This window comes from Staurois parvus, unplaced genomic scaffold (genome assembly GCF_062004578.1).
Source record: "Staurois parvus isolate SC_StPar_1 unplaced genomic scaffold, SC_StPar_1.0 ptg000096l, whole genome shotgun sequence".
Taxonomy (NCBI): Eukaryota; Metazoa; Chordata; class Amphibia; order Anura; family Ranidae; genus Staurois; species Staurois parvus.
The window spans coordinates 1,861,406-1,887,256 of NW_028317892.1; the positions used below are offsets into that span (position 1 = coordinate 1,861,406).

General features: G+C 39.7%; 1 protein-coding gene across 1 annotated transcript; it reads right to left on the minus strand.

The window, feature by feature from the left end:
- Positions 1 to 25,851, minus strand: TMEM161A (transmembrane protein 161A). Its single transcript, XM_089670809.1, has 12 exons — positions 25,712 to 25,851; positions 22,700 to 22,803; positions 21,773 to 21,853; positions 18,846 to 18,943; positions 17,285 to 17,441; positions 14,821 to 14,972; positions 14,182 to 14,242; positions 12,973 to 13,116; positions 12,295 to 12,408; positions 7,993 to 8,167; positions 4,961 to 5,057; positions 1 to 4,117 (listed from the first exon to the last, which is right to left on the minus strand). Exons 1-12 carry the CDS (start codon positions 25,712 to 25,714, stop codon positions 3,834 to 3,836), a joined length of 1,470 nt encoding a protein of 489 aa, XP_089526935.1. The 5' UTR covers positions 25,715 to 25,851; the 3' UTR covers positions 1 to 3,833.

Consider the following 25,851-nt stretch of genomic DNA (forward strand, 5'->3'; position numbering starts at 1 on the left):
TTTAATTTTATAAAACCATAAAACTTTATTTCAGTAAATGTAATCAATTTATTACATAATAAGTATCATTTTCAAACACGGGCTTTTTTAAACAGTTTAAATGCAAATGAAGTGCTGCAACCTGTAGCAACCAATCAGCCTTTAGTAACTTAATATGCTACCAGTAAAACTGATCTGTAATTGAATGGAAATAGCTTCTACACAGCACGGCTGTTGGCACCACATTACTAAAAAACAAGAATATATTTCAGCTTACCCATGTGTAAGCACTTATTAGTAAGGCTATGGTTTAATAGAAATCTATCAGGACTGAAATATGGTAGATGCCATTGCTGACTTTGCCAAGAACCAAGGCAAATATAGTTTTGAGTTCTTCAGTACTCGGCAAACATGCAACTGAAATAAGAACATTCATCTGGTGATAAGATGCCCGATAGTTTCCTAAGTCTAAGTAAACAAGCCAGGATTAGGTTGACAGCCCTGGAGCATGCACCTGCATATACAAGTCAACAATAGTAGCTCCCAAATTCCTATCCTGATATTTCTTTTGGAAGAGCATATATGAGACACAAACGTTTATGTCTCTTCAAGTGTCTTGTCTAAAATCTGCATTCATTTATACAGTAGAATAGTAGGATTGTAGCAGTGTACACACATAAAACCAAATCTAATTAGACTAAACTGGCCACAAGTCTGCCTGTGTTCACAACTTTTATTTCAAGTCATCTTACTGTGAACTTGTCCCCTCAGTACTGTGGAGAATGTTGATAGATGAAAACAACAATTGTGTGCAATCTAATGGTAAATAGGGTTTATATGGTTAGGAAAGATTAGCTCAAATTTTTTTTTTTTTTTTAGCCAATAAATGGATTGTGTTCTGAACCTGAATTCATCTTCAGTCATGGCCTAAATAAATTTGGAAGATATGGCTAAATATATACAGACAAACCTTTCATATTATAGCAGGCTAAAGGAGTAGCATAGACGTGGCTGGACAAAACAGTATTAAAATCCCCACAATAATTGATTGTCCAAGATGCAGTAATACATGCTTGGCCAATACAAATTTGTCTTCTAATCATTCTAACAAATGATCAATTAGCAGCTGAATCTGAAGCCTGCCAGACAACCATTTGGTGTAACAAAAATTCTAGATCATTAAACAAACCATGAGGAAGGTGCAACTTATAGTAAATCAAGAGCAAGCAGTCAAAAATATATAGGAATTAAGGTTTTTTCCAATAAAAAGGGAAATATTACTACATTCAAGAAGTTTGTCAAAAATGTATAGAATATATTTAATATCCTATTCCTAACATAGGATGGGATGGGGGACAGAGTGGTTTCTGTTTAAATAAAAGCTCCAGGCATTGACTTTGGAAAAGACAGCGGGAGGTAAGTGTAATGTGTTACTTATACTATCCTTTGCAGCTTTTCAAAAACCTACCATTACCTTACTGCTTCCGGACTCTGCACCTTCTAGATTTCAGAGGAATTAGTTTCCACAATGGCAGCCCCACTGAGTTCCACTGCAGCAGCTAATATCTTAGGTAATAGCAGGAACTAGAAACTAAATGCACAGGGACCAAAAGCAGTGAACAAAAATGTACTGTTGCTCTTCCACCAAGGTGTATAGAAGGCACACTATCTTTAGATAGCTTACCTCCTCAAGTCCTTTCCAAAAATTATTCCTGGAGTTTTTCTTTAAAGCTTCTCTAAACCCAAAAACAAATATTTACACTAGCACTCTAGTCCTTATATGTAGTGGCTGCTTTAGTTTTCTTGTTTTCAGGCTGAGAATATTTTCAGCAAGTACAGAAAATATCAGTCTTCATAGACAGAACAGAAAAATGAGTATAACTACAAAGGGACAAGAAATACTGTATATTCTTCACAGGATTACTAGGTAAACAAAAATGGAACAAACCCTGAAATAATAAAACGAATCCAGTCACCACATCTAAGGGTTGGTAAGCTGCGGCTTATTAAACCACTTGCCCTCCAGAGCATTTAACCCCCCCCCCCCCCTTCCTGACCAGGCCATTTTTTGTGTTACGGCGCTGCGTCACTTTAACTGACAATTGCGAGGTCATGCAACACTGCACCCAAATGAAACGTCCTATTTTCCCCATGAATAGAGCTTTCTTTCAGTGGTATTTGATCGCCTGTGCGGTTTTTCCATTTTTTGGAAAAATAAAACCCGACAATTTCGAGAAAAAAAAAACAACAGTTTTGACTTTTCGCCATTAAACACGTCCAGTGAAAACATTTAAAATGTCTTTGCTAAAAAAAACCCCCAATATATATATATTTTTTTTACTAGTAATGGTGGCGAGTTACAGCGGGACTGTGGTGGGCATTCTGACACTGGGAGGAACTGACTTGGTGTCACTGACATTCCCAGTGACACCAATACAGTGATCAGTGCTACTAAAAAGCACTGACACTTTACTAATGGCACTGGGCATGAAGGGGTTAACATATGGGGCGATCAAAGGGTCAACTGTGTACTGTTTTACAATGTGGGCTGTGTATGTGCTTCACTGTAAGCACACTGCTTTGCATGGCTCTGCAGTGCACAGCCATGCAAAGCAGTGTGCTGGATCTGACAGGGACGAGAACTGTTTTGTTTACTAACAGTTCACCCCTCCATCAGAGATTCTTGGCAATCACTTGGCTCCGGCAAGTAATCACTGGCCGGGACCCAGTGATTGACAGCCGTGGCCGCGAATGGCAGCGTGGATAGGGTGCACACGCTCCCTAGCTGGAAATGCAAAATCACATATATATATATACACACACACACACACGTGATTTTGCACACAGCTGCCACCCTGTAGCAGTATTTCTGGGGACTATTTTATGGGGCGGAACTGAACCGGTTAAAACTTTGTTTTGCATGTAAATATGCTTTAACTACATGATCATTAGAGCACTAAAATTTGTGTGAACTTGTAGCTCAGCTGGGAAATCAGCTCTCCTAAGACTTGGGGAAAGTCCTGCTATTGATCCATATTATTTTGTTTAAACAGAGCTGATTTTACTGAGCCCTCTGTCCTAAGGAAGGTAACAGGTTGAACGCTTTAGGGCTGTTTCACACCAGATACTTTCTAGTGTTTTTTTTAATATGCATCCAGAATGCATGCACAGTATTTGCCATGTATCCAAATGGCACTACGTCACACTAATGCAGTAAGTTCCAGTGCATTCAGCAAAAGTACAAAGTGTTTTTTCATCCAGAAGGCATCAAAATGTATGTAAAATGCACTGGAATGCACAATGTCTAAATGAAAATAAAGATTTTTCAAGTATCAGAAAAGGAAAAAAATGCACTGGCATGCATTAAAATGTGTAAATGCAAATGCAAGAACTCATCCAAAACACTGAAATTGTGGTGTGAACAAGCCCTTAAAAACTGAACAGTCCTTTTGTGAGTAAGGGAAAGAATTCAGATCTTCCTGGAGCACTTCTTCAAACAATGAATGTTAAAATAGGATTATAATTTGTATTATTTATTTAGAAAAAGTTAACATGCTTTGGAGTGTTCCCTGGTAGAAACATACCTTTCTAATTGACATATGTCATCAGTGAAGGATATTTAGAATTCAATCCAGCAAATAAACTTTAACATTTTCTGTTTTACCCCCCTCTTGTGTTGTTAACATATCCATGGCAATTCTTGTCTTGTGGGTTACATTCCCTTTAAAATTAACCAAAATAATTTCCATTGAAGAGTACTAGTATCCCACATCAAAGTATCACCACTGGTGAAGGAAGACCCTAGTTATGTTTCTCACTACAAACAAAAGTCTCAGTCTTATCAGGATTGTACTTTAGGAAGAAGCTCCTAAGTACTGGTGAAAATACAGTCCAAACAGGCTGGTGACAATTTGGCAGACAGAGACCCACCAGGTCAAAAAACTGAAGAGGCCACGAAAGAAAATGGAAGAGAAGATATCTCGAAAAGCACTAAGAGCTCCTATTATGTGCTCCACAGCAATTTGAACATCCTCTGTGTCTTCTTCTTCTTCAGAGGATACTATGGAAGGTGCAGGAGAGGAATCTACAACAGGTGTAAACCCAGGCTCCTCTGGGTATAGTCCCCAGGAATGACCACCTGGAAATATAGATATTTGAACTTATTAGATAACACATGGTTTTACAAGACTTTCAAGTTTGACATGTCAAAATGTTGGAGAACAACATGGTACTGACGTACTGGGGTTGATTTACTAAAACTGGAGTGTGTAAAATCTGGCGCAGCTCTGCATGGTAGACAATCGGCTCCAAATTCAGTTTGTTCAATTACGGTAGGCTTTGACAAAATAACCCTGATTGGTTTCTATGGAGAGTGCAAACTCTGGTGCAGATCTGCAGTTTAGTACATCAACCCCATACTGTTTGAACCTAAAACTTGTACATAAAATGGATTTTCACTACAATCCAGAACCAAAAAATAATACCCCAAAGAAAAAAAAAAAAAAAAGGAAAAATAAAAGACTTTTATTCGCTGGCAAGTAGGCAAATAAAGCAAGGCCTACTGCACTTTTGTCTCGGCCTTTAGAAAAGAAAGTAACTGCCTTTTTCAGGAATCACGCATAATGACACCATGAGAATGACGATCCTTTATATCTATTGGTGCAGGAAGCACAGGCTTAAAAAAGCCCAAACAGGACCTTCTAAGTACATTTTGAAGGACCAGATAAAGATATAAAATCACACAGACCTAGAATAAAACTATAGAGGAAAATGACCACTGCAAATGGCAATAGCACAAGTATAGATACATACATTCTGTTCTAGTCAAAAATGAGCTAGGCCAATAGGCTGGGCAACCAGAACAAGTGGCAGGAAAACCATTTTTTTTCTCTTTCAGGTTCAGAGTCATGTCTTTGGAAAAGAGAGGATTAAAAAATGAAAGATGATTGTGCACAAATCCTAACTGTTTAGTGATACTTACCCATTGTTTTCAGTAAGAGAATGCAGTGAAGGGTAAGAATAATAGGAGCCAAATACTGGAGAGCTACAACCGTGAGATAGCAGAAGATACGGGAAATCTGCGTAAGAAAAAGAATTAGCTATAAGTCAATAGACAGGAAAGAACTATAACAGACGTTAAACAATATGCAAGAAAAACATGAAAACCACTTACATGGGCTATTGTGTAATTTTTTCTTTTTTAAATGATTGTTAGTTTAGAAACTGTATGTAAACTGTTCATAAGCAAGATTTCGTGGCTGGGCATGTGTTTGCTAACCTATGTGTTCGCTTATTTAAACCAAGCTTGTGCAAAGACATGAATGCTCATATGGGTATGCAATCACACACATCCAATAGGAATATGCAGAAACGTGTAGCCCTCAGTTTTTTGGGGGGGGGGTGCTGCTCCTATTAACTGGAAAACAAAGCTAAAAACACAAACAAAAACCATCAACTATGCCAATACAGCGGCAGACGTGAAGGAGCACTATGACAAGCTTGGTACAATCTGACAGCTACCAGGTAAAGTATCTTATTCTTTTGGAGCAAATCCCTCCACAAGAATGTTCACTTCAGGCAATCATTTGTGCTTATTCTATGGAAAGAGGTCAAGAAGATACACTGCAGACATCTTCGGTGCAAGCTCATGGAAGGAATTCTTGGTATAGATGAATTAATGAGGCAAAGGTTTTTACTTAAGTATAAATCAGCACACATATATATATATAAAATCCTCAGAAATCCCTTAAAGTCTTGAGGATAACTTAGGGATGAGAGCTATGGGGTGGGGATGTAATATTGCTTCCTCTATAGACTATCTAGCATGGTATATAAGCTTTGGTAGTCATCCATCTCAATTTTCCACTTTGTAAGATGGCCGCTGAGGTATTTCCGCCAGGTTAGGAGTGGGTACTTAAAGAACTGGAACCTTCTGTCCGTATCCTTGTTGACAAAGTCCGGAAGAGACGAAACGCGTCCAGGGCACGTGACGTTCCCGGAAGTGCTGCGGCAGCCATTTTGGATTCTGGAATCCCTGTGTGTCGGAGGTCTGGAGAGTAACGGTGCACTTCAGGTGTCCCCCAGAGCTACAAAGTGATAGTGCTGGATAGGAGTAGCAAGGTGGAATTACCTGGTGATCGGGAGACCCTCTACACACGGAAAGGGGATCGTATACTGGGCATGAGGAGTTTGATGTGGTCTTGCTGATCTTATCGTTTTTATATGTAAGTGGCTACAATTTTATATATGATTATAAATCACATACTGATTCCTGGTCTGTTTGTGAGGTCCTGAGGAACAAGAGGATACCAATCTAAGGACACTCTGTACATATGTGGTTGATTACAAGCTGGAATCTGTTTGTTTTAGGGTAATTATGCACTTTATATATAGTTTGCAGTGATATTTATAAATTTTTTTTTTTTTTTTCACATGAGTGCTGTGACACTGGAGTGTTTTTTTGCATGATACACGTGTGGCACTTTAGTTCTGGGATTTAAAAGGTAATATACTATGTTGAGATTTTGTTTTTTGAGGTATTTGAAGAGCACCTGTGATTGATTTGCATCTTCTTCAGTGGAGTAGGAAGCGTCTTCCTATCAAGAAATTGATCTTTGTTTGGACACATTATTTGGACACTTTGCATATTGGGACTTTATTTTATTTTTGTTCTTTTATATACATTTGATATTTTTTATTTTTGGGTAATCTCTTTGGGTCTTGATTTTTTCACTATAATTGTGGGTTTTTGGGTTTAAGTCAATGAATATATGTTTTAAAGGTTTTTACTTGCTCAATCACTATTCCAGTCAATTAGCCTCATCCAGCAGTGTCTGTGGGTGTGTCACAGACATGAGACCATCTCTTACTTTTCAAGTCTAATGGCACCTTAAAATGTAATATTAACCACTTGGGGATTTTAACCATGGAAAAGACAGGGGTTAGACAAAAAGAAAAATGCAAACACAACATGATTTGCCGGTGTGAAAAATGATGTTTTGAAAAAAAAAAACCAAAAAAAAAACCTTGTATTTCTATTTAGCCCCTTAATAGCCCTTAGAAGAAATAAAGGCAACACTTTTTTCCTTTTGGATAGAGTAGGGGATGGTTATAACCCTTGGCAGTTTTTTTTCCCCCAACTGTATCCCATTGGGGAGTTTTCTCTTCACTTCCTGTCCCATAGCCAAAACAAAAAATGAGAGGAAATCCCTCCAAAATGAAGGAATCCCTGGTTGTCACCACGGTAATCAGAAGTGCCCCAAGTAGGAAGATTTCCCTGGGAACAACTCAAAATTTCGGATTTTCTTTCACCGATAACACTAAAAACATGACAAATGTTTGAATCTCTTCAATGTGGGCACAGACAGCGATAAAGACCTGGCAGGTGTTCTAATCCCTCTCTACTCTATCCAAAACTAAAAAAAAGAAGTTCTGACTTTAATTATACTTTAACCCCACTTCAGATCGAATTAACTCCTTTCTATCCTTCTTCCTTTAGCTACTTCTACATAATTTTGAATTACATTTTTTTTATCAATACTATTCTCCAGGCATGGAATATTTTTCCATAATATATTGATCTAGTTTGGACCAATGTAACTATTTATATAAAACATACCTGGCTGATCGCCATGGGAGCTGGAAATCACTAAAGTAGACACTGCTACTTTAGTAATCTCCACTTGTTTCCAGGTCCTGTTCTGAGTGGAATGGCACCCTGCTAAGTGGTCAGCCTGCTGTGCTCACAATGCATCAGGTTGGCCACTCAGCAGGGTGCCATTCAGAGAATGCTTTGCATTTTCTGCATGAATGAAAAGCATTCTCAGGCTGGACAAGGTGGGAAGGCAGGGTGGTGACATTTTTCATTCTCAGTTATAGCTACAGTTTTATACATTCGTTCAAAATATTATATTACAAATAAACAAATGATGCGTTATCTAAAGCCCCTAGAAATTAAATGCACATATCTTCAAACTATCAAAATCATCAAATTATCTAGTGCTTCCCACATACTTTACGTTGGATCTCCACCATAGATATTCGTCCCGCTTCCCTCTTCATCTGCTCCACCCAACGATCAGCCAGTCCCAGGTAGGCCTGCAAATGGTAGCGGGTCAAGGAGAGACGGAGGAGGCAAAAAACCACGATGATCCACAGGCGGAAAGTGTTGTAAGTGGAGTCCGACATACTGGGAATAAGGCATAACAATCAGACTCTGCAATAGTGCAAACATGCATTACTCTACTAGATCTAGGATAATGAATCCATATCCTATATCACAAAAAACTAATGATAAACTATAGTACAACTTGTAAAAAGTCAATAGGGAGTTTTTCAGAAAACATCAAATGGAGTTCACATAAAAAGAAAATTACATAATTTTACGATATATTCTCACAAAAGAAAAAAATGTTTTATTATACATGTATATAAAATGTATTGGATACATACTGTATGTGCATTACACTGAATAGAACATTAGTGACGGTATCCTATACCCCCATGCCATTTCAAAAAGACCTCGTTGATGCATTTCATGATATACCTACTTCATCAGGCCAGGGTAGGCATTTAATGTCATATACAGACATTCAATCACTTGTCTAATCCATCTGAAAATTAGAGTGTTACTAAACTCAAGACTCTGCATCACTCTATCTGGTCTCCCACAGTACACAAAACATGGAAATGCAATTAATTTATTAAATATAACCAGTAAATAGCTTTTCCCATCAGCAGTTAGAGAAGTCTTGTGACTTCTATAAGTGTCCAGCAAAGCACTGGTTAAAGCTTGTAGGAGGAGTTTTCTTTCTGCTCTCAGAGTATGCGGAACCCCTGACCTCTGTCTACACAGTGTTGATTGGCCCTGTGTTGATCACATGCACTCTCCCAAGAACAAAAAAACTTCTCTAGCAATACACACCAAACTGAGCATACACAGAGTGACTCCACACAATATGTTTTATAAGGGGATAAGAGGGGACACTAGAAAAAAGGGGAAGATCAGAGAAGTCAGGATCAAACAGCATTTTACACAATGCAGAGGATTAACCCCTTAGCTTCCACAGTGAGTATAACAAGCATGCTTTACTGCATATACAGACTGATTTTACTGTTGTGGGGTTAGTAACACTTTAACCCCTCATTAACACAGGTGGAAAAAGTTAAGAAAAAAGGACCATGTGAGCTGGGCCCACGTGAGGATGGAGGAGATCTTTTTTTTTTTCCATTTCTCACCTGTACTAATAAGGAGACTCTGCCATTCATTGTGTTACATCATTAGTCAGGATGGACACAAGGCAGCACAGTGGCTAAATGGTTAGCACTTCCGCCTGGCAGTACCAGGGTTGTTGGTTCAAATCTCAACCACGGCACTACCTGCCTGGAGTTTGCATGTTCTCCCTGTGCCTGTATGGGTTTCCTCCGGATAATCCGGTTTCCTCTCACACTCCAAAGACATGCTGGTAGGTTAATTGGATCCAGTCTAAATTGTCCCTAGTATGTGTATGTATGAATGTGAGTTAGGGACCTTAGATTGTATGCCCCTTGAGGGTTAGGGACTGATGTGAATGTACAATATACAGTTGTGGCCAAAATTATTCAACCCCCACTGAAATTGAGTGTTTTGGCCAGTTTGACATTGCTTTTGATCATTCAGTCATCTTGCTTACATTTACATTAAAGAGGCACTTGTAGGTCAGACAAATATAACATAACAGTTATAATGAAATAACCACAAATGTCTTTTCTGTGCTCACAGCATTATCAGTTTTATTCAACCCCCAAGTGACATTCAATCTTAGTACTTAGTACAGCATCCTTTTACAGTTATAACAGCTTTTAAACGTGAAGCATAGCTTGACACAAGTGTCTTGCAGCGATCTACGGGTATCTTCGCCCATTCTTCATGGGCAAAGGCCTCCAGTTCAGTCACATTCTTAGGCTTGCGCACTGCAACTGCTTTCTTTAAGTCCCACCAGAGGTTCTCAATCGGATTTAAGTCTGGTGACTGCGATGGCCACTCCAAAATGTTCCAGCCTTTCCTCTGCAACCATGCTCTAGTGGACTTGGAGGTATGCTTGGGATCATTGTCCTGTTGAAAGGTCCAACGTCTCCCAAGCCTCAGGTGTGTGACGGACTGCATCACGTTTCCATCCAATATCTCCTGGTACTGAAGAGAATTCATGGTACCTTGCACACGCTGAAGCTTCCCTGTACCTGCAGAAGCAAAACAGCCCCAAAGCATGATTGACCCTCCACCATGCTTCACAGTAGGCAAGGTGTTCTTTTCATCATAGGCCTTGTTCTTCCTCCTCCAAACATAGCGTTGATCCATGGGCCCAAACAGTTCGAATTTTGTTTCATCAGTCCACAGAACACTATCCCACAACTTTTGTGGTTTGTCCACATGGCTTTTGGCATACTGCAGTCGACTCTTCTTATTCTTTGGAGACAGCAAGGGGGTACGCCTGGGAGTTCTGGCACGGAGGCCTTCATTACGCAGTGTGCGTCTTATTGTCTGGGCTGAAACTTCTGTACCCACATCTGACAAATCTTTTCTCAGTTCCTCAGCAGTCACACGGGGACTTCTCTCCACTCTACGCTTCAGGTAGCGCACAGCAGTCGAAGTCAGCATCTTCTTTCTGCCACGACCAGGTAGCGTTTCAACAGTGCCCTTTGCCTTGAATTTGCGAATGATGCTTCCTAAGGTGTCTCTTGGTATGTTTAACATCTTTGCAATCTTCTTATAGCCATTGCCCTTCCTGTGAAGAGAAATCACCTCTTCTCTTGTCTTCCTGGACCATTCTCTTGCCTTCACCATGTTTGTAACCACACCAGTAAATGTCTAGAAGGAGCTGAGTATCACAGTCATTTTAAAGCTGCCTAATTGGTGCTTATTATGCTTGATTGCTGCTCGGTGACATCCACAGGTGTTTTCAATACCTGATGGAAAGCACCTGTATGAACCTCTGTTCTTCAGAGTGGTAGTCTTTAAGGGGTTGAATAATTGTGGCAATGAAGAAACCACATAAGAACCATTTACTACTGTATTACATAAACAATTGATGTCATTTTAGTTGCATTTGGGTAGTTACAACGTCCTTGTAGGATTTGATTCTGAATACAATTCCAAATGTACACTATAGTCCCTAAACCCCTTTACAGCATTGGGGGTTGAATAATTTTGGCCACAACTGTATATGTAAAGCGCTGCGTAAATTGACAGCGCTACATAAGAACCTATAATAATAATCAACCAACAGAAGAAAAAAAAAAAAAAAACAACAACAGAAAACCTAAAACAATCATATACCCACAATGGAAGGTGTCCTGATGGCAAACAGTATGATGGAGATGTTTCAGTGATTTTATTCGATATAGATTATTTATTGGATAATTTTCAGATAGATTGGACAAGTGACTAAATACCTGTATATGACTGTAAATACCTACATTTGTCCTAATGACATCTGTCCTAATGAATCGCCTATACCTCGAAAATGTGTCAACAAAAGGTCTTTTGTCAATATGATGGTAGAAAAAAGTTTTCTAGGATCTCATGTGGTATTTAATGTAAGGGACATTTGTATACAATTCATATTTATGTACAATAAGAGTTTTTACGGTTTGCAGGCAATACAAATTATGTAATTTTTACTTCTGTGGTCTTTCCTATGTTGCCTGAAAACCTCCCTAATAACTTATAGACATTTTTCTGTAGTCTTCTTGGGGAGGGCAATATGTGAGTGGTTTACAGCATATTAAATCACATTTTCCCCTCCTTTACATAGACAGTCAATGCACAAAAATGATAAACTGTTCTTTTCCAAAAAGGATTATAATAAAGAGAACATGTATAAACCTGCCATTTTCCAAGGATGTGGTAAAGGCCAAGGAGACTGGCTTCGTAAAGTCAAAGAGGCCTTTCTGTAGTTGGATGGTTTTGTGTGTTTGCATAGTATTTATTTTTCCCATGGTATGCACACAGTGGTGCTGATCTTAGTATAGTGGTTAATTATCAGTATTCAGCAAAAATAAGAGGACATGATGAAAAAAGACAGATGGTTGTATGCAGCACTAAATACAGAAAGAAGCAATGGGAATTTTCAGGTACTTAAAACGCCATGATTCATGAATAATAATAAAAAAAAGCCTGTTATAATGTTGATTAAAATAGTAATTAAAAAGAATTGTGTATCACATTTCAACATGCTAAGGGGCTCCATCGCAATGTAAAATCGCTTAGTAAACATATTTGTTGGATCTTACATACAATAAACACACTTCTAAGTAAAAGTTCTTGCTGCAACTCACAGCTGAACAGACTCTTTTCCCATTGGCGCATTTAAGAGGAAGTCTCTAGTGATTGGCCGAATCCACAAAACCACAGCAAAGACGGGAGGCAGAAAGCTGGCATGAAGTAAAATCCTAACACAAAAAAAATACAACACTGTCATTGATTGTATACAAATGAAAGTTTATATATATATGCACATATACATACATAAACATACACACACGTAAACACACACATACATAAATATACACACACACACACACATAAACATATGTTAAAATGACTTTATATATTTAAAACAAAAAAAACTTTTTTTAAAAATATTTTATAATATATAAAAAATGCATTTCAACACATATACGTGTGTGTGTATATACATACATACATACATACATACATATATATACACACATATACATACACACACACACATATATACATACACACATACACACACACACTGCATGTTGAAATGTGTTTTTTTTATATATTACAATATATATGGAAGATATTTTTTAAAAAATAAAGTCATTTTAACATAGATTTTTACATATATTTGTAAATGCATTCCAAAAATGTAGATTTTTATTTTTAAAAATATTTGAAATGTATTTTTAAAAATAGTTTTCATATACTTTGTAATATAAATGCATTTCAACATGCAGTATGCTTTTTTCTTGGTGATCATAACTTACTGAAGCATTGGTCTATCTGCTGCCATATTAAGAGCATCAAGGTGGGTCTGAGCCAAACGTAAGCCAGGGAATGTCAGACAGGCACCAAGAAAAGAGCAAAGTGCCACCAAGGCAATTTTGAAGGCAAGTTTAATGAAAGGAGTCCTGAGGGGAAAAAAAAAAAAAGAAGAGTATTATACAATTTTTATTAGTTTACAACCACTGAAGCTTTACAACTATTGTGTGTGAAAGTGGACATAAATCCTAAACCTAAATGAGTTGCTACAGCACTGTGCATCATCAAGGATTTATTCCATAAAATACTTGTTTTCACTTAATTTTCATCCCTTGCCTCTTCGTGTAGCTCACCTCCTCCAACCTCTTTCAGTCACTCTAGCATCAGCTGCACTTCACTGTTCAGGACTGGTTGTCTACAGAATGTGGCGCAACTGTTTGTTGTCACCAACCGACATATGTGAGAGGGTGCCAATGCAAGAGCACACTTTGTATATACTGTAGTTACCATCCTATAACAGGAATTGCTTTCAAGGCATGATAAACTGTATTTTTTTTTTTTAACCACTTCCTGACCGTGCTATAGCCAAAAGATGGCTACAGTACGGTTGGCTTGTTCTGGGAGAGCGTGCCCTGATGATCAGTGTAGCCCCATCAGTGACGCCTATCCATGCCCATCAGTGACGCCTATCCATGCCCATCAGTGCCGTATATTGGCGCAGCCTCATCAATGCCTCAACAGTGCCCATCAGTGAAAAATTACTTATTTACAAAACTTTATAACGGAAAATAAGAAAAACTTTTTTTCTCAAACTTTTTGGTCTTTTTTTGATTGTTTAGCAAAAAAACAAACAAACAAAAAAAAAAAAAAGAGTGGTGACTAAATACCACCAAACGAAAGCTCTATTTGTCTTCAAAAATGATAACAATTTAGTTTGGATTAAGTGTTGCATGACCGTGCAATTGTCAGTCAAAATGCAACAGCACTGAAAGCTGAAAATTGGCCTGGGCAGGAAGGGGGAATATGTGCCCTGTAGGCAAGTGGTTAACAAAAGCTGCAGATTTAAAAGGCTAAAGAAATAATTTGAGGTGACTGGGTTTAAATCTACTTTAAAGCAACCTAAACTTCAAATATAGACATAGTGGTGCTTTAATAAACAACACTGCAGTGCACATAGTTTAAGCCAAATCTTTGAGAACTGAATAGACACTTACGACACCTGCCAGCCTTGCTGCTTCATTAGAAGTTCCAGATTCTGACAGACGCTGTTCAAACCTATGTAGAAAGTCCAATTTGTGTGAAATAGATAACATAGACACAAAGACACAAAAAATAAACCAAGTACGCTATTTGGGGAACACTGAATTATAGATTAAAATGAGGGCAAAACTGGTCCATGCTTTATTTAATACATTTGTGATTGATGCATGGGCTGCAGCATGCAGTTATTTAGTTTGATCACACATGAGGATAATGCTTTTCTTTTTTGGAGAACAAAAAAATTTGAGTAGTATTACTTGCTCACAATGGCTCACTTCTGCATTTCACAGCAGAAGATTTAGCTCAGCTAGCCTTCAGCTTGTTCCCAAAGAGCCTTTACTGTTGTGAATGGTTAAAGCCTTGTAATTCACTTTAAAAATTATTTTTTGTAATGCTGTAATGTTGAGTTGTTGCCCAAAGAGTGTGGAAAATTAATGAGCTGATGATTCAACCACAGCACATTAAAAACACTATAGGTGAGGACCAAAAAATGACATGCTCAAGATCTTGGAAGCAAGTGACTAACCATGCTTCAAAAAAATAATAATGACTCTTTTTTCTGTGCAAGACAAAGAGGATGAACTTAGGCTCACCTGATTCCAGTCCAAACTCCAGATATTCTTCCCTCACAATCATTACGATCATGGCAATGAGAAGAAAAAAGAAAGCAAATGTCAAACAGACGGAACGTTCTCCTCCTTCTTCAGAACGGAAGTAATGTTTCATCATGGTCATGAGGACTTTACTAAAAGCCTGAAGATAAGGAAAACATGACTGGAGAACTACAAACATCAACCTTAAAAATGAACCTTCTTCAAGTAAACATTCTGCCTAACAGCAAACTCCGCAAGATGCCTGCTATTACAGTTATTAGTCACATGGTCTATTATGTGAGCTTCTCTGATCTAGTTTTACTTTGTTACCAGGGCTTAACTTTATCTGATGTGATGGCCTAGCTACACCACCCTTGCATCCAAATTAGAGTGCCTTTACTGGCCATTGAAGCTCACTGGACACTGACATGCCAGTTGGCAGGGCTTAATCACAGAGAACACATTAGAAAGTTTTCTGCATAGTAACAAACGTTTTTTGGTTCCAAATTTTGGTGCTAAAATTTTAAGATTTTTTTTCAAAGGACAGCACTAAAACAACACTAAAACATTAGCATTAAAGTGTGTCAAAAGGTTCTTTTCTTGGGCTATTACGCCCCTTCCATGTGAAGAGTCCATTAAGTTCCCCCTATCAGTTTTTCAGGTGGACCTGATCAGATGGTCCCTTCACCCCTATGGACAGATGGGTGTCCTTTTACACCTGCCTACCTCTAGGTCCAATCAGGTCCACTATATAAAAAAAATAAAAAAATAATAAAGAATAATGGAAGGAGATCCGTGCCCTCCATCTAGGCAGATTCAATTGGAGGGCAGTCAGGTGTAAACTGACAGTGGAGTCTGTTTACACCCGTCCGCCCATAGAGCAGAGCTGGCTCTGTCCGTGTCTGCTGTGCATAAACTGAGCAAACACAGAACTTTCTTCTGCCAGCACTGCTTGGATCAGTAGGGGATCAGCGGACAGATCCCATGCTGATCTTAGTGGAGTCCGCCCAGTGTGAGAGGGAGCTTATTTGTATTTTTACTTAAAGTAGAACTTCACAAATTAAATTAAAGCGGGAAGCACTTTTTTTTCAAAAATAAAATAAATATACAGTGTTCCCCCAAAATGTTTACTTTTCCTGTGCTATGTACATCATATAGATCTTCGCATAAATTCCCTAGAGACATCCAGCAGTGACTGAGGGTCACAATTTTACTGTACTGGCTACATCGTAGTGTTACAGTGCAATAGGCATTGCAGTCAGCTCAGGAGCACAAAGAAAGAGGTGACAACAGTTCAGTTGAACCAAGTAAGCATGGTTACCCTAAGAAAGGGAGTGCCTGTGGATACACCTTGCTGGTAGGATAACGGACATTATTTTAAGTGAATGGAAGAGTAACGAAAAAAAAAGATTGAACTTGGAATTAAATGCTACAAAATACAGTGTTTTGGCTAAAGCTGAATTCCAGCCTCGCCTTCCATCTTGCACAGTTGCACAGGACCCCTTCCTATATTGAAATTGCTTACTCTGATTTCACTGCATTCTGTTGTCACAGTGTGCAGCAGAAGCTGCAACAAGTCAGATAAAGCCTGCCTCATTTCCTGGCCAGAGGATATCCAGAATCATCAAGCGTTTTTGTTCCCATCCCAACTGCCCCTGGCCTGACCTTTTCATTCACTAGATTTCAGTTCTTTTGATCAGTGAGGTTAGGCATCACATGTGAGCATTACCTAGGGTGGTCTGCATGCAAATGCAGAATGTCTGGGATCACCCACTTCTAAGGACTGAAATCCATCCATCACGGAGGAGGTATTTCTATTGAGGGCTCTTTTAGTCTAAGGCAGGATGCTGTAATATTTGCAGGAATCTATATACAGCACTCAGCCAGCCCTAACCACAAACCATAATCTGTAATCTGCCTGCATTGCACTGAGAAGCACAAAAAATAATTTATGTAATAAACGTTTTTTTCTTTTCTAACTTTGTTAGAATTTTGGGTGAGAGGGAGAAAGGAACCAGGGAAAGCAAAATATAAGCAGGATAAACACCAACTTTAAGTGTTAACTCTTAAAAAAAAACAAACAAAAAAAAACAAAAACTTTATAATCAATTTTGGTCTTTATTTTTACAGTTTGCTTTTTGATAATTCTGTGATCATATTACTGACAGATTTTAGGTTCTCCTTTTAGTCGCACTATCTGCACATATTGCAAACAGCATAACACATATTAGATGTGAATTGTGGAAAAAAAAAAAATAGCACAAAAAGCTACCAAGGAAAGTATATTTTTTTCAAATAATACAGCTCTGTCCATAGATCTGCAATGAAACAAGTAACCAGTAAATCAGAGAAAAACAAACTATATATACAGTACACACACACACACACTGGAGTAAGTCTCACTGTACACATTTTAGACTCTGAACAATTTTCCCCAATCTCTATACTTATGTAACAAGGATACATGCAGAAAATGACCGTTATCAGACACCAGAGAACCCCTATGTTAACTTCATTTTGGGCATCCACAAGGCAGTAGTATCCCTCAGTGAATAAATAGATGATGGTTGAATACAAAGCAAAGTCTATAAACCACTGATACTCCAGGAAATAGCGAAGGACTGCAAAAAAACAAAACACAAAAAACCAGAATCAATTAAAAATATGTAAATGCCTACAATAAACTACATATGTTTTAACTAGTAAACATACTGCAAGTGAGCATTTTCATTATTCAGTTTAAAAAGAGACTGTCACCTTACCTAACTAAGGTGTCCTTCTATCATGCAGTGGTAAATGACCGCTGCTCAGTTCTCCGGCATTCTCAGAGGAGAGAGTTCTCCTCTGAATGTTTTTTTATGAAGCAGTGTAGACCACTTCTCCGAACAAGGAGAAAAGCGATCTACAAATGTTTTAAATGCTAGAAAACGGCTGCAGTTACTGCAGAGATCAGTCAAACACACAGTTTACTAAGCAGAGGTAAATTACCACTGCTTCGTTTGCGGTTCCCCCGATTCTCCACCTCTAGGCTGGAGAATCTGGAGGGAGAACACAGTTTGCCAGTGAAGGTCTGACTTCGCTCCTTCATACACTGGCCATCTGTGTACTGAGATGATCAGCGGAGAGCATGTTCTCCGCTGATCATCTCTGTTTCCTAAACCACTAATGATCTGAGTGAGATCAGCAACGATCCTTAGGATCGCCGCCGACCTTGGTTTCATAAAAGGACACCTAAGATGAGGCAACAGGGTCTCTGCAAAGGATATGCACCAATGCCTATACACTTACAGCCCTTTGTTCCTTCACAGCTGGCAAAGAATACCTGGCACTCCCAGGTTAGCAGGTACATGCGATATGCACCCCATGAAAAGCAGCCAATTGCAGACATTCATGACTGGGGGAGCGACATCCATGCTCTTTGGATCACCAATGCACCCAATTTCAGCAAAGGCTGTGAAGCAGCAAGGAGCTGTGTGGGAGTTCAGGCATGTTGAGAATATGGGGGATGCCTTTTGCAGAGACATTGTCACTTTGCCCTGCATGGGCAAGGTGACAGCATCTCTTTAAAGTTCCAAAAAATGGTGTTATATAGAGTAGGGAAGAGTTAGAACCTATCAGGTTTTAATTTCTCTTCTGTTTTGAGTATGGTGACATGATTTCAGAGGGACAGTAAATTATGACCAATCTGTTCAGCAACAAAAAAAGTTTTTCCAACAGATTGGAGGGTCAGAAACTTTTTCAGCATTTTTTGCTCTCTGTGCCTTCCAGTCCTAGGGACACCCATCCCCTTTCTTAAATATGATGAGAGAGAGTGACATTCTATGAACATGCTCAAAAAGCATTTTAGCCTAAACAACCTCCAATTAGTAGTTGGGTGACAGACATTAAAATGTTTGATTTGCTCCAGCTAAAAGGGAAATTACTCATTGAGGTGAAATATCAATTTTATTTGTTTTTTCAGTACTAACCCCCCCCCCCCCCAAAAAAAAAACACAATACAGAAAAAAAACAAAAACACACATTACCAAGGGCATCAACGGTAGTGATTGGTTGAATATCCAAGTGCAGATCTATGTCTCTTGGCACTGTCAGGGGTTTCTCTTCAGTCATCCCATTAACTCTCCTAAGGACAAAAGGACAATTCAACAATGATCATGCAGAAAAAAAAACAAAAAACAAAACATTCTTGTCCTTGTTACCACAAATTTCCTTTTTTTTTTTTTTTTTTTTTAACAGCACTTTCCTTCACAAACTTTCACAGCAGAGGCACAAAGCGTAACTTTATTTGCGGAAATATTTGAAGTAACCCCTTGTGTCCCTTTCATAGTCCAGTTACACGTTCCAAAAGTCTCTTCACAAGTGGTGAGACTTTGCACTTGAAGTTTATGCCAACGATACAATCCATGGAGCTGCTTACTTGTAACCATAGTAGGTAAGTAGCTCCACTGATTTTATTGTTAGGCCGTGCCAAACATACAAGAAGATCCTCTTTCTGCCAATCAAGGTGCACCAGTGCAGTGAAATGTTTGGATATCCATGGCCTTCCTGGCATGGAAAAAGCGATTTCATCCAATGTTTAGAAGCTCTTGGTACCCCAGCAAAATGTAATTGAAAAGTTGAATGCTGGTCTTTATGACAAGGATTTATAAAAATGAAGAGATTGGTCCCTGAAAAAGAATTCCCTAAATGCTGTATTGCAGCTGACACATTTCTGGTTTTCTTGTTCTTTAATTACTTACCCTCCAGAGGATTTACCCCCCTTCCTGACCAGGTCATTTTTTGCGATACGGCACTGCATTCACTGACAATTTCGAAGTTATGCAAAGCTGCACCCAAATGAAATTTAAGTAATTTTTTCCCCACAAATAGAGCTTTCTTTCGGTGGTACTTGATCGCCTGTACGGTTTTTATTTTTTTGCGCTATAAACCAAGAAAGACTGACAATTTTGAGAAAAAAAACAATATTTTTGACTTTTTGTTATTAAACATGTCCAGTAAGACAAATTTAAAAGTTCGAATTTCCTCATAAATTTACACCAACATGTATTTTGCGACATGTCTTTCCTAAACAAAATCCTAATACCTGTACATTAATTGGCTTACATTAAAGTTATAGCGTTTACAAATGGCAGTATAGATACAAAAGTTTACTGGTAATGATGGCGATCATCGACTTATAGCGGGACTGCGGGAGACATTCTGACACTGGGGGGGAACTGACTTGATTTCACTGACATCCCTAGTGACACCAATACAGTGATCAGTGCTAATAAAAAGCACAGACACTGTACTAATGGCACTGGGCAGGAAGGGGTTAACATGTGGGGTGATCAAAAGGTTAACTGTGTGTGGTTTGCGGTTTCACAGTATGCTGTGTGAGTGCTTTCAACTGTAAGCACACTGCTTTGTATGGCTCGGCTATGCAGAGCCATACAAAGCAATGTGCAGAAGCTGACAGGGGATATCTATGTTTATACACAGGTCTCTCCCCAGTCGGAGATACTCGGCGATCACCAGGTGTCAGCGAGTAATCACCGGCCGGGACCCGGTGGTTGACAGCTGAGGCCGCGAATGGCAAGACCCTCCCCAGAATTGCAAAATCACGTATATTTACATGATTTTGCACACCAGTGCAGTTTTTGTGATATTTTAAAGGTTGCACCTGCATGTGGTTATCACATAAATTTGGCCAGATGGGGCGATCCGCCACTTAAAAGTGAATATACATGATGTGATAACCACATGCAAACAAAAAAGAAGGTATAATGACAGTGCACATTGGTAGTTACCATCCAGTCCAAATGTGCTTTCCCATGATTACTTCCAAGACCCTTGCCCAGCCATAGCCTGGAGTTGAGAGGCATAAACTAAGTGCGCTTGGTTGCTTTCAGGAGTAATTGAGACAATTAAAATCCAGAAACACCAGGACTAACTCATCTCACTTTGGAATATGGACTAAATATGCAGAATTTGCAGCTCACAACCAGTTTCATGTCCCTGCACTGGAAGTCTCAGTTATCTTATTTTATTTACAATCAGGATTGGAAGCGTACTTAGTAGTCAGTTCTTTGAGATTAGTAATAATGTATTAGCAATCCCAGCCTCATCAGGTACAAGATGGACAGTTTATGCTTTCATTCATTATTTCTCAAAGGAGGCACAAGGAATTGATGACCTATAAAGTCTCCCTTTCCCAAACAAGATCTCTCATTTCTCCTCAAGAGTCTCTCAGAACCTCTCTGTTCTCCTGTAGAGCATTAAAAGATTTGGAACTTAACCATAAAAAATGGCTCTCTTGATAGCCATTACATCTGTGAAAAAAAGCATTCAAAATACAGACCCTGGTAGAATCTTGACTTTCTTTCTGAATAGAGTTGTCCTTCAGGCAATGCTGGATCATATGCTCAATGTTGCAGGCTACCACATCAGGTTTTTAGAAAGCTCATTTGCGACTATGCTGTAAAAAGCCGGAATAGACTGTACAGTGAATGGACCTAGCTGAATGACTCAGGAGGTACACATGTTCCCTCTCTGTGGGTAGAGATGTACTCATCTGGATTTTTAACCTGCAGAAGCAGTCAACATGTGCAGGGGAATTTCTTGCCTTTCTTTTTATAGAGGTCCAGCAGGTCCTGGAAACTTTACATTATCAAAATATCCTGTACTATATGTTTATTTGTAGATCTCAATGCAGAAAATGAAAATAGATTATACATTTGTAAATATAAAAAAATGTTGGATAATATGGACCAAAAACCATTCATTTCCTTTCAAATCTGCTCATACTGTATATGTTTCCTACTTTACTATTTTAATGTTTTTCCCCCATATCCTCTTTAGCTGTTCATGAAGCCCTCTATAGTCAACATTATTTAAATGACAGAGAAATGATCCAGAAATGGATTTTACAAAGAAAAGCTGTTTTCACAGAACACATGTTAGATAGCCTCACCTTTCTCTCTTTGCTTTGGGTTTCTGCTTCCCAGCAAGGGCTCGCAGTTCATCTTCAGTTGGGTGTTTGAAACGAAACAAGCTATTAAACATAAAACAAAGAAAATGCTTAGGAGAACAGTATTAAAGAACTATATGTGCCTAAATTAGTAACACAAAATGACTGCTATGCTTGAGGGAACCTTAAAGTGGAGTTCCACTCACGCTGTCAAAAAATAAAAGTCAGAAGCTACAAAAACTGTAGCTGCTGACTTCTAAAAAACAGCCACTTACCTGTCCCTCAATCCCGCGGTGTGTCCCCTGCAGTCATTTCACCGGCCGTCCTGTGTTCCAGGAGGCCGGCATCTTCAGTTTGGGCACCTGGCTGTGACAGCTTGCGGCTTCACAGCTGGGTACTCACTGTGCATGCGTGAGTAGCGCTGCTCTTCATGAATGGCCCTGTAGTCTTCTGGGACCTGTCACGTGTCCCAAAAGACTACAGGGAGGGAGGACACCTTCCGCTTCCAATGGCCTATTCAATTTCAGGTACCCGCTCCCCCTCCGTCCCCCAAAGGTGCCAATCCTTACTGGGGAGCAGTCCTTAAAGTGGAACTTCCCCTTTTGGGTGGAGCTCCGCTTTAAGCAGACAAGGTGATATGAACACTATTGCAATGAAAGTTTACAATAACAGTCTCAAATGAGATTCCTAAAGGAATAGTAGTAGACAAGATCCCTAAAAAACTACTAATGGAAGAAAAGTTTTTGGGATATTTGTACACATTATGCTTTGTTTTAGTGGAACAAAAATCAGAAAGATCCCAGCATCATTATTACAAACCTATTACAATATATAGTATCACTTTGAAGTTATAGAAGCTTGGTAACACCCTATAAAAAAAACCTCTGCATTTGTAATAAAGACATTATAATGTGTATGAAGTAAGCTCACCTTCCATTACAGAGAATCCATCGTGCAAAGGAGTAGTGGGGGGACACTCTCTGCATGATACTGGCCACCAATAAGGTGACCACCATCTGTATTCCCATCACAGCCTACAGAGAAAGATGAAAAGAAACAGCAGAACAATCAATGAATGGCCTCTAGTTATACAAGGATCAAAGAATTATTATTAGAGCACATATATGACATAGCTCATAATTTCTGGATGTTGTATACAGTATGGTATATACTGTCAGCACACACATACGTAAGCTCACAAGCAGCCTCTGCCCATTTCATTATAGGAAAACTGAATTTTGCTATATTTTTCATTCACACCAGGTACACCTTCTTGCATTTTGCTACACCTTTCAGCACAAAAAAAAAAAAAAATAGATAAAATACTTAATTTGGCCTTGTTCACATAAGTGTATTCTGTGGAAGTGACTTGGACAAAGTTTCTGAAACCAGATTTACTGTGTTGACCTGCATTTTACCTCTTAAGTCAAAAATGGTTTCAAATATGCAACACGTCTAAAACATGTCAAAGCAACATGTTACAAAAGGAGCTGATCTATGGAAGCTGTGCCCAAAAAAAAGGAGACAGAGGGCAAAGTCAGCATTATTTCCTGTGGTCTTCCTGCAGCTGTTCTTTCCCAGTTACTGACTTATTCATCATTTTGTCTCTTATGTAGCTGATCAACTTGATACATGCTGGACTTTGTTTCCTCCTGTCAAAGCGTCTAAGGAGAAGAGTGTTCAGCACAATTGCTGTATCGCTTAAATCATGCTCCAAATCTCCTGCAGCAGTGCCCTAGATCTCACACTGAGAATATACAGCTATGAAGCTGTGGGCACAAGAATGCCTAGGCTCTGCACACACCAGAAAATACACTGCTTTTTTCAGTAGGAATTCCAGATAAAAAAGGTACATTTTTTGGAGTACTGATTAGGCACAATCAGGACTTGGTTCATACTGGCGTACTACGCATAGGCATACACCTGTGTGAAGACAATGCTTTGACAGCCACGCGGATGCATGACCCTAAACGCAGACATTGCACATTCGGCGACATGCTCCCACCACCCCACGGACTTGCCTGCACAGGGATGCACGGAACGCCTGTGTATCTGAATGCGGGAAAACACAGCCATCTCATGGGTGTACACTGTAGTATGCCCATGAGAATGAGGTGTTCCCTAGAACATAATAATTCTTTACTTTTGAGGATATCCAAGTCAGATATCCCAGGAGGCTTCTGTAGTAGGGCAAGAATGGAGGCAGGGGGCTGATGGGACTATAAAGAAAGAAAAAAAAAAAAGAAAGAAGAAGGGATCTAGTTCACATATCTGCGTTTTGCGTGGGCACGAGAGCCCATTCCTTTGAATGGACTCCCGTGCCCCGGTACACTTACTTCTTTGGAAACCGCAGCCCGCAAGGGAACCTCGGTTCCCAGTGCGGTTGCGATTTCCAGTATGGGTGCCGTGCCCGCTGGTCCCACATTGCTCTGTGCGGGTGGTGTGGCTGCAGGTATTTTTGTGCGGGTCCCACATTGCTCTGTGCGGGTGGTGCGGCTGCAGGTATTTTTGTGCGGGTCCCACATTGCTCTGTACCGGTGGTGCAGCTGCAGATATTTATGTGCAGGTCCCACATTGCTCTGTGCGGGTGGTGCAGCTGCAGATATTTATGTGCGGGTCCCACATTGCTCTGTGCGGGTGGTGCGGCTGCAGATATTTATGTGCGGGTCCCGCAGCCGCACCACCCGCACATATGTGAACCTAGCCTTATGATTGAGTAGGAGGGATAGATTCAAAGGATACCAAGTGATTTAGTAGATGAAGATCCATTTTCAGCCTAGGTTCACACTATGAATTACCTTTACGTTGCACAGGAATGCACACCACTGCAGATCCAAAAGGCAGAGTGCGTGGGAAACGTGCACGGATCACGGGTTTCCTGCACCACATTCTAGTGTGAACTGGGTCTAAGGGCTCAGAACCAGAATGCAGTGCGGGAAAACACGTGTTCTGTGTGCGTTTCCCACACCATGTTCAAAAAGCACTGGGTGTGCCATCAGTTGCATGTGTCAATGTAATCCTAATGACACCCCAAATGCAGATCACAAAACGCAGAGTGTTTGCCTGCACTGGATTGCATGGTATCGCAGCACCATGCAATCTAGTGTAGTGTGTTTTTGAAAAGTAGTGCATGCATTACTTTTGGTGTGATCCAACGTGAATTCATCCCTTTCAAATCAACGGGCTGAAAATTGCATTGCACTGAGACACACAGAAACACACAGGTTCTTGTGCAAATCAGGTGTGAACCGGCTCCAAGTCCAGTAACCTATAGATACCAACTAGAGTATAATTTTTACTGGTCCAGTAAATAGGTTACTATGGGTTACAGCTAGTGATGAGCTCAGGTGTGTTTGGATCCCAGTCTAAACCCACCTGAGCGATTCCACCATGAAGCTGTCAATCTACTGAGCCATTCATCAGCTTTTAAGGCCTTCCCTGCCCTGCAGTCACAAGTAGCTGATGGTTAAGGAATGCCGTGACCACAGTACAGGTGACGGCTTTCTGGTGGGCTCATTCAGGTGGATCTAGACTAGGATCCGAAGACGCCTGAGCTCATTGCTAGTCACTTTTATTCATCGAGTCCCTCTTAGTACGGTCTACTAGTAAGAAGTGGGATATCTGTTCCATGGCTTGATTCTGCATGCTTGTGAGCAGACAGCAGTGGTACTTTACAAACTCTGGAGGACAATGCCTGGAAAGTGTCCCCATGCAAAACACCAAGAACATATCCTACAAGAGAACATCTACTTTCATCAGACTTCCACACTGCAAATAGCTCTCCATTGATTTCACCTTGGACCTTGATATCTACAACCCCATCCCATACAAAGATTTGACGTGGAATATTTTGCATGCACTTGCACCAGTGAACTCATTGCAAAGTACTCGGCAAGTAAAGGCCACAGCACACATATTATAAAGACAAGGTCTGCTGCTCACCATGTTGATGTGTATTCCCAGACCCTGCTTAGAACACTCATTCACGTTTCCTCAGCCATGTGATGACAGAACAGCTGCAGGAAGGCCAGTGTGCTGTCCCTTTAAGGAAGTTAGAACCACTTTTTCCGTCTCAGCCACTC